Raw genomic sequence first — 17,245 nt, 5'->3', positions numbered from 1 at the left:
TGATGTGTAAGGCAATCCCAAGGTTTCTCTCAAGTTCTTGGATTTATTTGGGGCAGGAAGAAGAGATTTTTTCCCTAATGTTTTTTCCCATAAGATCCAGGTAGCAGCAGTGCCTCAAAGCTGGGTGGAGCTGTCTAGCCCTGTCTGTGCCCAGGGAATGACAGTGTGCTGCCTTCAGATATGATGCCGAGCCAATGAATTCATAGTGCCTGTGGGTTCCTGGACCCCATGGGCCTCAGTGGTAGGGGACCTTGGAGAGATCCTTTCTCGGCTTCCTGCTACAGCACATCCAGAAGCCATCTAAAGATCCCAGCACATGTCCTGGGTAAACCCACTGCTGTTTGAAGACCAACTGTTTAGCCTCGCTGGCAGGAGCTGAAGGCCAAGATCTGGCTGGGGAAGTGACCTCTGCTGTTACAACATTTGGAGGGTAGCTGCAGTTTAGCTGCAGTAGTGTGGCAGCCTTCCCTGGCCTCTGCTAATAATATCTCCCACGTGTCCCAGTGCCGCACTGGGGATGACTCAATCCCCCTGTTATGTAGGTTGCTGGTGGTGCGTAAGGACTTCTGTAGAACTGTGTTTTAATAACAAAACCCAAAGCTCAGTGAGAAGAAGACACTTAGAAGTTCAGTTGGCAAACCACTAGTTTTGCTCCCAGCTGATTTTGTTCTTTGTTACTTGTTTTCAAAATGGTTTTTAATGATTGCTGTTTATTTTTCAATGCTCTTTGTCTGTCTTTGCTTCTGGTACGTGTAGCGTTGCCTGTAGACCAAGGTTGGCTTTAATTAGGGAAATACTCATTGGCGTGGGTATAACTGAAAAGCTTTGAGATTTTGTAAAAAGATAGAAAACGCTGTGGAAAGCTTACAGCCAGCAGCTGAAGTATCTAATTTCTCCTCCTCAGTGAATTGAAGCTGTTATGGATTATTGAGGACAGGGATTATCCATTCTCTGCTAAGCAGCTTTACTGAAAATATCAAAGATGTAGGAGAAAACCCAGGTTCATTAACTTTTTTTTTTCTGTATATTGCATGTTTTTACCTTCTGCTTTATTTGCAATTGAAGGAGAAATTTCTGTGAAAGTGTCTTGGTTCCTTGAGGAGGTCAGCACGTGGAAGCATACTTCTTGAGTGCCTTTCTTACTTCATGGTGTGGAGTTTTTCTTTCTTTCAGTGAACCCTTTGCACTGGTGTTAGCGTAGCTGGGTTATGCTTTTTCCTTCCTTCTCCTTGTTTTTCGAGGGAAGTAGTTTTTCATGCTGCACGTGTACAGGTGTTGTACCTTCTAGCCATCGTGAGTGGGGCTGAAGTTATCTTCAACTTGGCATTTGAGGAAACACATGGGTAGCCACTTCCACTTAAAAATTAGGCTCTGTGGATTTGCTTTGCAGATCCTGATATGACTGGCATTAAAAGATGGAGGTAGAGCATGAGGGTCATGTCTGCGAGGCTTCTCATCACCTGCAAGAACCGTGGTGGGGAGGACATGATGGTATAGGAAGAACATTGAACTGAAGCAGTGCAATCACTGGTGCACTAAAAAGTTTGCAAAAACCCAGAAGTGTGAGAGTGCTGCCCTGCTTCCTATGAGTTAATGGTGGAGATGTGTCTCCTGCGCAGAGGATGCAGAGCCAAGGATTCCTGTGTTCTGGTCCCAGTTGTACTGGTCCCAGGAGTCCCAGTTGCAACTTAGCTTCCTAATCTTAGGAAAATCCCCTAAACCTTTGTCTTTCCATTTCTAAAGGGAGGAGAGTCCCTCCTGGGGAACAAATGAGTTGCCTTTCTTTAGGTGTGTTGAGCCCTTACAGCTTTTGACAGCTTGTGTTCAAAGGTGATGAAAATAAACCACACTAGCTCTTTGGAACCTAGTGGGGGTGCAGGATTCTCTGGCTGCTCCTCTTTGGAAAATGAATCTTTGGGACAAGTTGTTTAACTCTCAGCTGCAAGCATAAGTGCCTGTATTTATGTTTGTTCTTGCAAAGGTGTTCATAGGCCATTAGCAAGTCTCAAATGTAACTCCATCAGAGGGCTTGGAGCTCCATATGCTTCAGTGTAGGCAGGGAGAGCCTGAGGTTATCCACTGGAGGACTTCTTGAGCCGGAAGATTTAAATGGAGGAGAATATTCTGGAGTGCTAATGTAATAGTGCAAAACGCAGTATACTGGGAAGGGACTGGCCCTTCCCTCACCCCATTTTCCCCAGGGCAGCTTGGAAGCTGCCTCCCAGCCACTGTGTTGCCCTAATGCCAGTGTTCACGGCCCAGAGCGGCCAGCCAGGCCAGGCAGACCTTTCATTGTGGCAGGCACAATACAGGGATTTGCTCCTGACAAAAGGGCACTCCAGCGGGTGGTAGTGGGGGGCAGGGCGGGGAACCAAGGCTTGTTTACATGCCAGGTCCCCCAGGAAGCCTTGCCATGGAGCTCAAAGGGGAATTTCTCCAGGCTGCAGCTTGTGGACAACAAACCACTTCAACAATGGCTGTTCTGGGAGTGACACCAAGTGGTGATACACAAGGGAAGCCACTTTATTCTAAGGGTCTAGAGCTGGCTGATTTCTGTGCAGATGAACCAGGTGACTTCAGCCAGCCTGCAGGTCTTCCAGTGGCTCTGCCTTTTCTGGGCTGCCTGGTAAGCAAGCTGCTCTGGTGTTTTCTGGGGAGGGAGGGAGCAGGGACACTAGTGGAGGTAGGACAGGGGGGCTTTTGCCTCTCTGCATCACAAAATATTTGCAGAGGAGTTGGGTCAAATTATTAATTCGACTTGTACTCCTTTTTTGAAGGATTGATCTGCATCCTTCTGAATTCCTAGGAAAGCACCCTTGGATGAGAGAAGAGGATGCATGTGTACATGGTTGGAGGAAGTAGCGAAGCTAAAGAAATTACAAAACACAGCAAATGGAGTAGAAACACATCTGGGGATATTTTCACAAACCCAAGGTGTTGGAAGGCAGAAATCCTATTAATTTTCAGGGGTGTTCCTTATTTCTAAATCCGTTTGGTACACTGGGAGCTCTCTTTCATCTGTCCTTGGTTTTGAGCAGAAGTAACGACACATTCCTGAAAGACACAGTTAACAATTCCTTTATTCTCATTCTCCAATGGCCTTTTTTTCTTGCCCAGGGGCTGCAGTGAACCTGACTCTGGTGACCCCAGAAAAGGCTATCAAACTGGCAGCCAATGACTTCTTCCGGCATCACCTCTCCAAAGACGGGTGAGTAGGGAGTTGACCTTCTGCGGTCAACTTAAAAGACATCAGCTCTTGGAACACGTCTGGTGAGACGTCAGGGCAAAGGTGGAACGGGGTAGTGCAATGACTGAAATATGAGTTGACCTTGAAGAGCTCAGCTGGTGATTACATTCAGAGTAAGGATGTAATGTCTAAAATGGGAAGCGTAAAGCACTCCGCTGGATGTCTGCTCTTTATTCAGGCTTCTAAAAATAGTCCAAGACTTAAGCCAAGGTTGGTAGATCCAGAATTTGTAGAGTAAATATTTGAGAGGAACCCAGTGGCACTGATCATTGCTCAATCAGCTGCTGGGAGGACCCTTGTCCTCAGCATCCTACTGGATGCTCTGATGCTCCTTCTTGCTCGAACAGATGGCGAGTCAAGTTCTGTAGACCTCAAACTTAGTCTCCCTTTTCTCCTCCTGTATCTTGAAAACAGTTTTAGAGGGGTGGTGAATCTGAATTAACAAAGGGCACTTGTGGCATTACCCAGCCACTGACCTGCATATAAATGCTGAAGGAATAAAATTATCTGTTCAGCTTGCAAGGGGAGTGTGGTTCATGTGAATTGAATGTGAGTAAAAGATGCAAGGTAAGCAGTTGAGAGGGGCTGGGCCCTGAATATTTAATGCCATTTTCACCAAGATATTTCCCTTGCAATTTGGAGAACACTTGTGTCTCCCTTCAGGCAGAGACCTTTCTCCACAGACAGAGAAGAACACTATCTCCAGTCCTCAAGTGACAGTAGCTGGAGAACAGCCTGCTTGGGATATGATCCCAACTCTTCTCATGAGCAGTTATGAGGTGGAGCCTCACTGAAAATGCAAAGCTCTGGCACGATTACTTGGCTTAACAGCTTCCCAAAACATACCACGTCAGTCTTGGCTGCTGCAGATCAGTGGCTCAACAGCTTCAGTGGAGATTGTGGACTGACACAGGTTGAGGATCTGGTTTTTTCATGTACCTATTTTTTTTTGTTCTGGAGTCTTTTAAAATATCAGCTAACATATGTCTGGGTGACTCATCAGCTCGCAGCTCTTTGTGATTTTCTGTCTCTTCAAAGAGTGTCTCTGCTGTGCTGTGCTCAGACAGTGGGAGGTGATGATGTCCTCATGACTCCTCACCCCTGCCAAGCGGTGTATCTGATCCCTGCAGCAGACAGCAGAGCACACCTTGGTGTACTGCAGGAGACAGCGGCACAGCTCTACCACCACCTACCGAGGGGGGGCTTAGTAGGTTGTGCAGGCAGGACAGCGGGGTGCCAAGGTGCCACGTCTTGTACTGCCACTGAGAGAATGGCCCATGGAAGAAATCAGTCTGGCATTGCAACATATTTGGCATTCTGTGAGAGCAGTCACTGATGTGATGTTTCACCCATTAAAATATGACATGCCTGTCAGTGGATGTCCTGCCCCATGAGAGGTAAAGACTTCCTCAGAGGACAAATGTGTGTGTCTGCCTCAGTGGTGAGTAACTTAGAGCAGGACTTGGGTAAATGGGATGCAGCTGTTTCCATGAGCAGCTGAGGTTTTTACTCAGACCTCTTCCAGTTTGACTTTTGGGTTCTTGGCTGGTTTACACAATGATGTGGGTGACGGGCTGCACTTGATTCAGAATAAAGGAGCTAGGGAGTTTTTCCAAGAGTTCTCCTAAACCACTACCCAGGTGGTATCATGCTCCTGCCCCAGGTCACAGTCATAGACTGTGACCTGGGGCAGGAGCATGATACCACCTGGGTAGTGGGGAGCCTTTGTGTCTCGACACAGAGTGTTTTTACTTCCTTTATAGAAAACAGAGGTTGGGCCCCAGTTAGTTGACAAGATCTAGGCAGTATGTGGAGTTGGGGTCGCTCATCTCATTCAACCACCATGGGGGGCTTGGATGAGTGAAATCTGGTCAGCTCTTCTCATGAGGGTAGCCAGCTTGAGCTGGACAGAGAGGCAGAGCCTTGATACTGCTGTGGTAGATGGTTTAAGGTGTTTCTAACAAGAAATGTCACTACAGGAAAGAAAATGCCTTGCAGTTTTTGTCTGGGTGATACAGGCTATGAACATGGAAGTTCTAGTGCATTCTGTCATCTTGCTTAGTGCATAGGGGGTAGAGGGTGATGGAAAAGGCCATGATATTACCAGTGATGCTAAGGGCAGCTGCTTATCATGGGGTCCCTTTGTGTTAAGGAAATCCAAGGCCTGGGGATGGAGTATGTAACCTGCTGGAGGAGTTGTGCCTGGCCATGCTGCAGGCAGTGCATGTACCTTGCCTTTGGCAGTCCACGTGGTCTTTTCCCATGTGTAGCACGTGCAGCAAATAGGAGTGATGGCAAGGGGCTGTTGCATTGAGTCACAAAGCTATGTGACCCCAAGGGCTTGCCTTGCTCTTGCAAGCTTTTTGCAGTCTGCAGGTTTCTCCTTTTGGATGCTTCTGTCCCATTCTCCCCAGTTGTCTTTGTAAGACAGGGCAGGATGAGCGGTGCTGGGATTCAAAGGCCTCTCCTATTCGAGACAAAACAGGATGTGCAAGGCTGGACCACCTGTTTCACAACTCCAGTCAAAACCTAGGTATGAACACAGAATAGCTTGGGGTTAGAAAAGTGAAGATTCCATGAAGAAACATGCCAGCTGCTGCCTGGCATGTGAATGTGGTTTCATTTTTTGATATGCAATTGCATCAGTCAAGGTGTTATATTGGGTAAAGCACAGCTGAGGGATAAGCGTAAGGGCTCAGTGAAAAGCTGGGTGCTGATTTTCATGGTGGGCCAGCAAGATCTTGGTTCATCTCCACCAAAGTAATTTTTGCACAATCCAGTCCTTCTGCTGTGCATTCATAGATGCTGTACTCTTAGGTCAGTATCCCAGAGGATGCTCTGGTGCTTTTCTGACTCCGCAAAAGTCTTCTAGACCTGTTCGACATTGAATGCTTTTGTTGCTAAGTATCTAGCACTTGTCTTGCTTGAAATATGTTGCATGAGTTGGTGATCCTTTTCTGATAAAATGTGCATGTCCTATCAGTATTTGCTGATTAAAATACGTGCTATTAATATACACCTCCATGTGCAGGTGGAAGAAGCATGTGTGGACCAGACACTGTGTGGCAAATCCAGCGTGACTTCAAGTAGTCTTAAGTTACACAATGACTTCCAGTGTATATGGATTTATTTATTTTTGTCCTTTGAAAAACTTAGTGGTGAAATTGCTTTTAAACTGCTAGGATAAAAAACTGGCATAAAGCCTATTTTTGAAAGGCCAGACTGAAAACAGCACCTGTGGTGTGGGAAGCTGCTGGCTACAAATTGCTGGAAGAATATTTTGGGGATGTTGTTATTGCAGGCTTGTGCTAGACTCCCTTTTCCCTGTTTGTGTTCTTGGATGCTGCTGGACATAGAGTATTGGGACAGCAGATCCTCATGTGGGACTTCATGCCCTTGTTGGTGCATCTATGTCCTTGTGTCTGGAGATGTCCCTTCCTGCAGCTCTCTCCACCCTGGGACTAGCTCAATGCTTTTCCCTTCCCTTTGGTGCCGGAAGGTTGTGTGCCCTCGGGCTGGGGGACTTGATTTCCCCTTCTTTGCCAGTGTCTATTTTGATGTCATTACGACAGCCTGCAGCTACTGCTGCTTGCTTCATGAGGAAACAAAACTGAGTTGGTCCTCCCAAGCTGTCCTGGTTATTTAGCAACAAAGGAGGCCAGAGTGAGTTGTGTGAGTGCCTAAAACACTTGCTATGCCAGGGAGGAAAGGAGGAAAACCAAGATACTGAAAACCTGAAGGACACCCCATAACCATGACTGAGAGAGGCAATAAGGGTCAAACATTTTTCTGTGATAATTTTTACCTGAGAGCCTCAACAGTTCCCAGGGAAAGAAGAAGAAAAGGTGACTCACAGAAGAGTCTTCAGGCAGGTCCTTGGGGTACTCTGTGGGGAAGAGTCCCCCTGTGGCTGGGGAAGGCAGGATGTGTGAGAGAGGGGAAACTTCCAGTCTTCAGGCTGCTGGAAACAGGTGGGATTTTTTTTTTCCTGTAGCTTTCTGAAGCTGGATGTGTTGAGAGATTCATAATCTCACAGCTACTGTTAAATAAAATAGTAGTGGTTTCATCGTCTAGAGCACAGGACAAGAGAAGAGGGCTGAGTGAAGCACTTGAGTGTGAAACTCTTGGGTGTGAAGCTGAGGAAGTGATTTAGATTGGTAATACACCGGTTTTTATAGCATATCACTGATTTTTGGGTGGCCAGTGTGCAAGGCCTCTTTGATTGATGTAAGTAGTGCCTACGTTTTATGTCCTCTTGGAATCTGGGTGTTAAACACTTCATAAAAATCAGTCCCTTTAAAGTGTCCTACATGGTTTCATGTTTCTCTCCAAAGTGTTGAGTGCCAGACAGCTGTTTTGTTTGGCACGTGTTTGCCAAGTTTTGTTCATTTTTCAAGTTCTTGGTGAAATATTCTACCTTGGCTACAGTAAGAAGAGTTTCATGCCTTCTTACATGAGCAATTTGTTGCTCATAAAAACTCTCCAGTGTCCCTGGATGAGTTTCCTACTGCTCTTCTCCAAGGTGTGTTATTCCCTTACTTCTCCTGACCTCTTTGATCTTGACCTTTATTTTGTTTGCTGTGCTGAAGCAAAGGCTGGCAATCTGCTGTCTTAGCAGCTCAGATCCCTAGGAAGGCCAGCATGACTGACTTAATTCTGCCTTTGCTGATGCCAGCAAATTTTCTTCCTTTTTGCTTCCCCCTGACCTTGTGGCTTTGCTCTGGGAAGAGAAATAGCCAACTGCAATTCTGAGACAAGCAAGGCCCTTTTCCTTCAGTCCTATGCAGGTGTGGAGACTGGAGGTTGTTCTCCATTGCCTTCCAACTGATACGTCTTCCCGGGACTTTTTTCTTCATCTGCTGTCCTTTCAGCCTCTTCTAAAATATTCAGACCATCTCTTCTATGGCACCTGTTAAAGTATCCGTTGCATGACCTGGCTGATCCTTGAGCTGCAGAATGCTGGCAGACAGGCTGTGAAGTGGGACTCTTGATTTTAGAAAGGAGGGATGCTACTGCTAGTCCTGGTGCTGAGCTGCTGAATCACCCTGCACACACTGTGCTTTGGTCTTTCTCTGCCCTTGTGGGTCAAGACAGCCTCTCCTGCAGTTATCCATGGGATGCCCAGACATTTCTTTATTGTAGGTAACCCTCATCCAACTCACTGAGACTTGTAGGTGAGGGAGAAAGAGACGGTTAAGAGCTGATAATCTCCCTGTGCCTATTCAGGGATAGCTCTTTGGGGAGGGCTCTTTTATTTAGCACACAGAGACTCGGGGAATTACAATGGGTTAAAGCTGTTGACATCCAAGGTCAGCCAAAAAGTAAATGCACTTTTAACTGTTAATCTGGAGGGAACTAGACATGGGCTGTTTAACCACAGAATGCACCCAGGAGAGGAGCACTGCCCTTGTCACCATTCCAGGCACACGTCTTGGGACAAAATGAGGGCTGTGTTCAACATGCCCAGTCGTGTTACCCTGTTCCATTGTTCACTTCCACAGACATTCATATTGGAAAAAAACACTCGGGATCTCCTGCCAGGGCAAACCTGATGCAGGCACAGAGTCAGCCTTCTCTTGACTTCTTTCAAACATGCACTTCAGAGCTCCTGCACATATCTGGAATAATGACTACCAGAGCAACATTTTATCTGCCAATGCTACTTTGAGGCATATTTGCCTCACATCAGTGCTTCATTTTGCTTGTCTGAGGTGTTTTTGAGCTGACACTAGAAGTGAGAGGGAGCTTGTAATGGGAGCTTTCTTGCTTTTACATTTCACAGCTTCCTAGGTCCAGTTTTCTGAAGTGTGGCTGCAGCTATTTGTTGTTCCCCCTTGGAATATCAGGGGTTGGGTTACAGGGAGTGACTGGTATTTTGTGAGCGTGTCCCCAGGGGGCTGTGGCAGACAGGGTGCCCTCCCTTTGAAGGATGACTCCTGTGTGTAGGTCCCCTAATCCATATGAAATACCCACTGTTTAAATTGTTTGAAAGAAACTGTCTGGTTTGAAACTCTTGGGGAACATTCTGCAGTCTGTTGGGCTGACAGACCAGAAGCAGAAGTTATATCATGAGTGAAGAAGGTGATTTCCAAGCTGGGTACACTAGCCTCTTGGGTAGGAAATGGAAATGGATGGCTTTGCATGGATGTTTCCTTAGGTCAGAGATTTCCTGTCCAGAAATCTTATCATCCTGATTCCAGAATGACTCTTTTTGGTCCCTGCCCAAGCACAGTAAACTCCCACATGATCAAGATTTTTCAGAAACTTGAAAAAAATACTACTCTGCTCCCATGTGACATCAGTATACCAGTGCTGTCAGAGATCCTAACTTTGGACTGATGTGTTGCTCTCGAAAAGTCCTCCATAAACCTCTAGTTCCTGTTTTTTACTTTATTTTTCAACTCTAGTTTAAAACTCTTAGTTTACATCCAGCATGAATCTCCTCCCCTTCCCATTTGTCGTTGTTGATTTGTCACAAATTAATTGTATGTCAGTTAAAAAAATGGAATGACTGATTTCTGCCAGTGCAGAATTTGGGGCTATTGTATATATTTTATATTTAACACCCTCTTGCTGTGATGAAAGATGATTTCTGCATTTGTAGGACCAGATCTTTGCTGATATTGCAGCTTTTGAAGTTAGTTGAGATGTGCCAGTTTTTAAACCACTGAGGATAAGGCCTGTGGTGCCTTAAATATTTAAACCCCTTTGTTGTCTAGACATGAACCGTTCTCAAATTCCTTTTATGTGCAGACTGGTGAGGTTTTGCAAAGGGAATTTGACCCTTGTATGGCAAATTTTAAACCTCTAGTCAAAAGATTTGCTTATCTTAGGCTACATTTTTCTTGGACTCTTCCCAGTTCCCAACCAAAAGCTGAAAGGCCTTGTTCTGGGTGCTTTTGATGTACCTGTTTGACATCTCTAAAATAAAGCCACATGCATAATCCTTCACTGGGTCACACTGGCATAGCTCCACGGAGTTCAGTCAAGCCAGCCTGACTTTCCTTGGCTGGGATAATGGCCCACAGATGAACAAGTAGGCCAAGTCTTCCCGATCTTTTGAACTGGGTATCAAAGCAGTCACCCTGGATGCAAGCCAGGAGATATGTACTCCAGGGATGCTCCAGGGCTCTTGCTAAACTGGGAGACGCTCTGCTGTGTTGTAGAGGGAGACTGGCAGCCAGCCAGTGGTTTGCTTCCTCCCACGGCCATGCTAGGGACTGTGCAGCCTTGCTGCTGACTGCACTGAGCCATGCAGAGGCTGCTTCTGTGCTTCAGGCTGGCCAAAAGACACAAGTTGGCCACCTCCAGCTGGCAGTAGCAGTGGGGACCCTTGGATTGGCACACCCTGATACCTCTGTGCCTCCAGGAAAGCTTGCTGTGCACACTTCAGCACCCATGTGGGTAACGCCGTGGGAGGGATTGTTCTTTGCAGCTTCTCATCTTTGGGGGAATTTTGGAAAGGGGAGACTGTGAAATATTCCTTCCTTCAGCCTCATAGGAGAGCTCTATATTTAGTTGCTGGTAATCTCTGCTGTGCCTCTAATCCCCTGCTCCGATATCCTCCCTGGAGAAGATGAGAGGTGGGGAAATCGGCCCAGCTGACGTGGTGGCCCAGCAGGATTACAGCACATCTGCCCTCCCTTTCCTGTAGGGATGGCAGTGCTTTGCTGGCCCACTGCACCACGTTGTGCTCTGTGTGTGTGCATGTGAAACCCCTGGCACAGCAGCGTGCCTTGGTGTTGCAGGGGAATAGGGCATATCATTGGGGGACTGCTTTTGCCACTGTGTGGGGACTCGCCTTGAGCAGGTTAAGATGAGGTATTGCTGCAGGAGCAGGGCTGTGGGAGGCAAAGATAGTACATGCATTTAAAACAGAAAAAAGATGAGACAGTTTCTCTTTGGCTGTGTGATTTATATATGCCTCTTTTTTTTCCCCTTTATAGGGAAGAGAACGTCAGATGTACTTTTTAATCAAGTCAGTGTTTTCTGGTGCCAAGGTGTGAGGTTTTTTACAGGGCAAAAACGCATCAGTTTCTAGAAATTGAGACTTCATGAGCATTTGCATCCTGAGTTCCTCCTTTTAGTCTTAGCTGGCCTATTTCATGGCTTTGGAATGGAGAGAACAATGAAATGCTGCATTTTGTTAGGCAAGATCATGTCACTGATAATCCCTGCTCTCTAGTGCAGAGAGGATGCACAAAGTTGCAGTGATGGAGGTCCATTCCACCCCTTGTCTCTCAGGAAGATTAGTGCAAAGGCTACTTTTTCAGTTTTGGAAAGGCTGGTGAGATGAAGCAACTCCTAGCCACACAGGAGCTGCCTCCCTGATTCATGTTTGCTGTTTATTTATTTTGCTTTTCTTGGAGAACCCCAAAGTAGCAAGTGGAATATTTCCCCCCCCTTGCTCTTTGTCCTGTGGTCTCTGTTTGTTGACAGTGTTTAAAGGACTAGGCTGGCAGAAGGAAAGCTGCTTATCTCCCTTTAATGCTCAGGTCCTCTGGTGCCCTCTGAAGTTGATACCCTTTCCGAAAGCTGTGCCCTGACCAGGGGCAACATCGTGCTGTAGAAATGCTGAAGCACTCTGTCTGTGGATGCAGAGGGTTGTGTGCTCCCATCTGGGGCTGTTCTGACTGGGCTTGTGGCTTTTCCTGAATGTTCTGTTTCTGGGGCCAAAGGGGTCTGTTCTCTGGGTCTGGTGATGCCAGCAGAGATGCCAAGCCTGGGCTGTGCTGAATTGTCAAGCCAAGTCCTGTGTCCCGGGCTGCCTTTCCTGTAACCTCCAGGGTCAGAGATGTGTCCCGAGCCTTGTACCAGCTGCCCCAGGGTTACTCCAGACCACCTCCTCTGACCACTCTTTTCTTTGGGCAGGAAAAAGCTGACACTGATGAAGGAGATGCTGGCGGGCTGTGGCGCAGGTACCTGCCAGGTGATTGTCACCACTCCCATGGAGATGCTCAAAATCCAGCTGCAGGATGCAGGACGTATTGGTATGTGAACTTCCCTTCCCTGTGCACTGAGCAGGCAGGGGAGAGAGGGCTGGGACTGGATTTTCAAGGTGGAGGTGAGAGAATGAGTGGAGCAAACTCCTTTGCCCTGCTCTCCTGTGTCAGAGATATCTCAGGCAGTAGTAGAAGTTTCTCCTCTGTTTCCCAACTTACTTCCCCCCACACTTCTCTCAGCTGGCTTTGCAGAGGCCCTCGAAGTTACAAAAGGTGATGTTTTTTTTGCTCAAAGCAATAGGCTTGGCAAGTGAAACAGCAAATGCTGCCAGTGGGTGGAGAGACAGGAGAGATGATTGGGTGGTCATCCTATGAATGATTGAAACTCATTAGATACTGTGCAACCAAGAAGGGATTAGCATCCTCCAGTGACTTTCCCCTGTGATGTTTCCTCCATCTCCATGTTTTCTGATGTCTGTTCTTTCTTTCTTCTACCCCCCTGTAGCACCTCCCTAACAGCTTCCCGAGGGGATGTGCTCTTTCCAAATGACTTGTCTCCCCTTATATTCTGTCTTCTTCCTGACCAAAACAGCAGTTGTCTCAACTGAAACAGTAAATAAAGTTCTCCCAGTGCACTGGATTTGAACAAGGTTTGGGGTCAGGCTCTCGGGACTGTGGGCAGGAGCTGGCAGGCAGAGGCAGGAGGGAGTGTGAGCCTCTTGGCTGAAGCAATGTGGAGTGTTTTTAGTGAGAATGCAGACCAGTCTGACACAGAGACGCTAGGGGAAAGAGTTGATTGCTTTTGCCTTAGTCTCTTCCAGGGTCAGCCTGGGCGATGGCCTCACTCCCCAGGAGCTCTGCATGACACTGTTAAAATCCATGTTTGTGGCTCTTCCTGGAAAATGGGCCAATTTGCCCTTTAATCTCTCATTGGATGTGGCGCTCCTGAATAATCGCGGATTTACTTTTTCTTTCCTCTCTTCACTGTTTTTAGTGCAGACCTTATCCTCTTTGTGCGTATTATTTTAAAATGTTTGAAGGAATTAAGCCGTGGTTTGAGGGTTCAGGAGAGGTTTTCGCTGCTGTGAACAGCCTGTTCTCTGCGTGGCGGGAGAGCCGTGGTGTGCCAGTGTCAGCCAGAGGATTGCCTACAGGTTGATGTGCTCTCCATCTTCTGGCCAAAGGGCGGAATTGCATCAGTTGGGAAAGTGGGAGAAACCAGGTTGTGTTTATAAATGTGGCTGAGAAACTCCCCGGGTTAATGATTGCTTTCAAGGGAAGGAGGCAAAGAACAGAACTATTGAACATCTCTTATTTATGAACATCTTTACTTTGTCATACAGGCAGCTTGGGGACACAGCTGGAAGCAGGGATAGGCACCTGCCTACTCATAGCAGGTCCTGTTCTCTGCACTGCAGAGATTGTGTGACAGGCTGCTCCTGCTCAGGCAGACCATTCGGTGGGAAAAGGCAGTGGGCATCGCTGTGGTGTGGCAGCACCTGCTGCCGGACTGGGGCAGGCTGAGGGAGATGGGCAGACTGGGAGCAAAAGCTCGCAGGGCACCTGGCTGGCCTTCTGTGGCCTTTGTGCATATTTTGTCGCACCTGGAGATCCGCCTCTTCCTCCTTGTCCCGCGGCACCAGGCAGCGAGAGACGCTGCTGAGCAACTTGCAGACCCGTGGTTGTGCTCTCTTCCCCAGCGGCACAGAAGAAGCTGATGGCGGCACAGGCCCAACTCTCGTCTTCCCCTGCGGCGGGGCTGGCCGAGCCGGCGGTGGAGACGCGCACCACAGCGACACAGATAACGAGGGAGCTGCTGCGGAGCAAGGGCATCGCGGGACTCTACAAGGGCCTGGGGGCCACACTGCTAAGGTAGGGTAGGGTGCAGAAAATGATGGTCCTCTGCATGTGCTGGGGTCTTCAGTTTGAGCGCTGAAGAAAAGGGGGAGCCCACTGATTCTGCAGGGCTGCATGCCTCCCGTGGGCCTGTGTTCCTTTGTGCAGTCAGTTTTACCCCTGTGAGTTTCCCCTCCTGTCTGCGTTGCAGTTGCAGAGCTGGGATGTCTGCATTGCACTCATGGCTGTGCTGCCGATGTGTGATGCTTGAAGGCGTTCCATTGCTCACTTTCTTGGTGTCCCTCTCTCACTTGGCTCATCCTTGTTCTTCTTTCTTTCCTTTCCTCCCACCCCACTGCAGGGATGTCCCATTCTCCATTGTTTACTTCCCACTGTTTGCAAACCTGAACAAGCTGGGCCAGAAAGACCCCAATGTCAAGGCTCCGTTCTACGTGTCCTTCCTCTCCGGATGTGTGGCTGGCAGTACGGCTGCAGTGGCTGTCAATCCTTGTGATGGTGAGTCCTGAGCAGCCTGTGGTGATGGCCTGGTGCCAAGTGACAGGAATGAGAAGCCCAGAGTGGCCTAGGTGAGGAGGAGGAGGTGACTGCCAGTATGAGGGCGCAGGGAGGCACAGGAGGCACTCTGCTGTCTGAACTGCCACCAGCTCAAATGATATGACTTCAGCTGAGCTACAGTTTTGGCCACAGCTTGCACAGAGGTTTGCAGTACTCCCTAGGTACATCAGAAAGAGGGTGTCATTCATTTCAGTCATTCTTCATGAATGGCATCAGACATGCCCCTGAAAAGCCACGTTTCCATGTGGAGTGATAATATGCAAACCACTTGCATACATATGGTCATGGACAAACAGAGAAGTCGCAGATTTGTGGCCTTTTCTTCTGCTCCACAGTATCTGCCTTAAATACCACCTTGGTTTCTCTCCTGTGAAAAACACCAGGAAGTAACATCTCCCTCTCCAACACTGCACACAATCCAAGGTGTGAAAAAATGTAAGAGCAGAATCGTATATTTTAGATAGTTCTCCCAGAAGGAGCTGAGCGTTTGAAAAGGAGTTCCCACATTGCAGAAAGATATCTGAATTTGGAAGTGTTTAAAGCTTAAGTCAGCCTTTGAAACTGAATCACAGTGAGGGGAGAGGTTGGGTTTTGGATGGCTGTGTGGGTTTTTTATTTGTTTGTGAAGGGATGGGTGTTCCTCATTCTTGCTGATAAATATATGAAAGTGGTCTGTGTTCTTGGTACTCTCATTTTGACTGTGTTTCAAAGACATTACTCTTGGGCTGGCCCTTGCCTGCTACGCTTCTAGTGCTCACCAGCGTCTCTTCTCTTTTTGTCCCCAGTGATCAAAACGCGGCTGCAGTCCCTGCAGAGGGGAGTGAATGAGGACACCTACTCGGGAATCCTGGACTGCACCAAGTAAGACTCCTCGTGAAGGAGGCCACCACATTAGGTGTATGGCATCTGCTGCTGCCTGCTGCCAGGCTGGCAGTGCAGCTTCTAGACACAACCAGCAGCTTCTGTTCCAGGCTCCCTCTGAACCTGTGCTTTAATCTCTATCTATCTATCTATCTATCTATCTATCTATCTATCTGTCTGTCTGTCTATCTGTCTATCTGTCTATCTGTCTATCTATCTATCTCTATGCATAGACGGATATAGATTATATATAGATATATGGTTATATATATATATAGTTATATAAAAGAGAACTTCTCCCCATATTGAGCAAGATAAATATAGCATTTATATTTAAATACTTATGACCCCAGTAGTCATAACAGTGAGGTTTTATTTCTGCAAGGGAAGGCAATGCTGTGGTTGTCTCTCCCGAGGCCCTGTTGTCTGAGAATCCTACAGTATTAAGTCTGGTATCCCTCCTGGGACTGCTCTGCACAGTGTCTGCAGGAGGACTGCCAGAGTGGGCTGTCCGCAGCTGCACTCTCCTCTGATCCTATGCTAAACTATGGTCTGGCTGCTTCAAAACATGAAAGGACTTTTTCTGCTTCTGTATTTCTGTCATGGCCAGAATCTCTTGCCATCTGGCTGTGTCCCATGCTGAGGGTGGAGCTGGCCCCACTTTGGTACAGGGGGACCTCTTGATGTAAGCATGAGGTGGGTTGTCTTAGCTGTACTTCCAGACACAGGCAGACGCTCCTTTTTCTGGGTCAGATGTAGGGATGGGGCATGTTCCTGCATGGCAATTTGCAGAGCTGGTGGGGGATGACTGATGATCTGTTGTGGGGCGGTGCCAGGCGACAGCGCTTGCCTGGATTTAGCCTCTGGAGGGAGGCAGAAAGCCAGGGCATGGCCAGAGGCTCTCCTGGCATGGTAGAGGAGTGGGGTGGACACTTACCTGTCTCTGCTATTTTTCCCCAGGAAGATCTGGCAGAAGGAAGGGCCCACAGCCTTCTTCAAAGGGGCGTACTGCCGAGCCCTGGTCATTGCTCCTCTCTTCGGCATTGCACAAGTTGTCTACTTCATTGGCATCGCAGAGTTCCTGTTGGACATGCTCCCCAAGCCCCGGGCCTAGCCCTGGCCTGCCGGTGTGCCCTCCCGCCCTCTGCAGCGCTGAATTCATCCCCGTGTTCACCATCCGTGTCCATTGATGTCAGAGCAACAGCACAAAGGGTTCGCGCAGGGATGCCGAAGGGACGTGGTCTCCAGATGAGCAAACATGGGAGGGAGAGAGTCCCTTCTCTGTCTTGGTCTGGAACCTGTCCCCTCCTGCTCCTTCCACGGACAATAGTTAATTATTCATATCTCTTTTTTTTTTTAATTTCCCTTTTTTTTTTTTTTTTAAATTGCCATTCTTAAGGACAATGGTAAGCACAGACTGGGCTTGCAGACCCAGAAGTCTCCTCTCAGCCTTGGGAAGAAAAGAGAGAGGGGAAAGAAATAACTTGAACCCTCATCTACCCCAGTTTCCCTCTTTCTTCCTGGAGCTGCCAGCTATCTGAGGAGCTGGAGGGGCAGCTGTGTCCCCTCAGCACTTCCAGGGCTCTGCTGACCTTGGGTCAAGAGCGGGCACTGCACAAAAGGGGCCTATCTCATTGCTGCTGGAGGCACAGTGGGGGGGTTGCTGGACCTGGCAAGTTCCTTGGCCTGGAAACCTTCACTCCTCCCTTCTCCCTTTTTAAAAACGAGTTGGACTTAAATGAATGCTGATTGTTAATATTGATTTTGTAATTATTTTTGTTTT

The 17,245-nt window shown here is 47.9% G+C and overlaps 1 protein-coding gene across 2 annotated transcripts in view; it reads left to right on the top strand.

Moving 5' to 3' along the window:
* SLC25A22 (solute carrier family 25 member 22) overlaps positions 1-17,224 on the top strand; it is a 50,256-nt gene extending 33,032 nt beyond the window's left edge. For both annotated transcript variants that reach the window (XM_027904626.1, XM_027904625.1), the window contains exons 5-10: positions 3,118-3,208; positions 12,119-12,237; positions 13,890-14,061; positions 14,387-14,541; positions 15,387-15,462; positions 16,423-17,224. In XM_027904626.1, the coding sequence (XP_027760427.1) occupies positions 3,118-3,208; positions 12,119-12,237; positions 13,890-14,061; positions 14,387-14,541; positions 15,387-15,462; positions 16,423-16,576 (767 nt within the window). In that variant the 3' untranslated portion in view covers positions 16,577-17,224. The remainder of the gene's footprint in view (positions 1-3,117; positions 3,209-12,118; positions 12,238-13,889; positions 14,062-14,386; positions 14,542-15,386; positions 15,463-16,422) is intronic.
* The last annotated feature ends 21 nt before the right edge of the window (positions 17,225-17,245 follow it).

This window comes from Empidonax traillii, unplaced genomic scaffold, assembly GCF_003031625.1.
Source record: "Empidonax traillii isolate 1590-97213 ecotype Southwest subspecies unplaced genomic scaffold, ASM303162v1 scaffold1069:size343330, whole genome shotgun sequence".
Classification (NCBI taxonomy): domain Eukaryota; kingdom Metazoa; phylum Chordata; class Aves; order Passeriformes; family Tyrannidae; genus Empidonax; species Empidonax traillii.
Note: the sequence above shows the minus strand (reverse complement) of the source record. Positions and strands in the feature narration are given on the sequence as shown.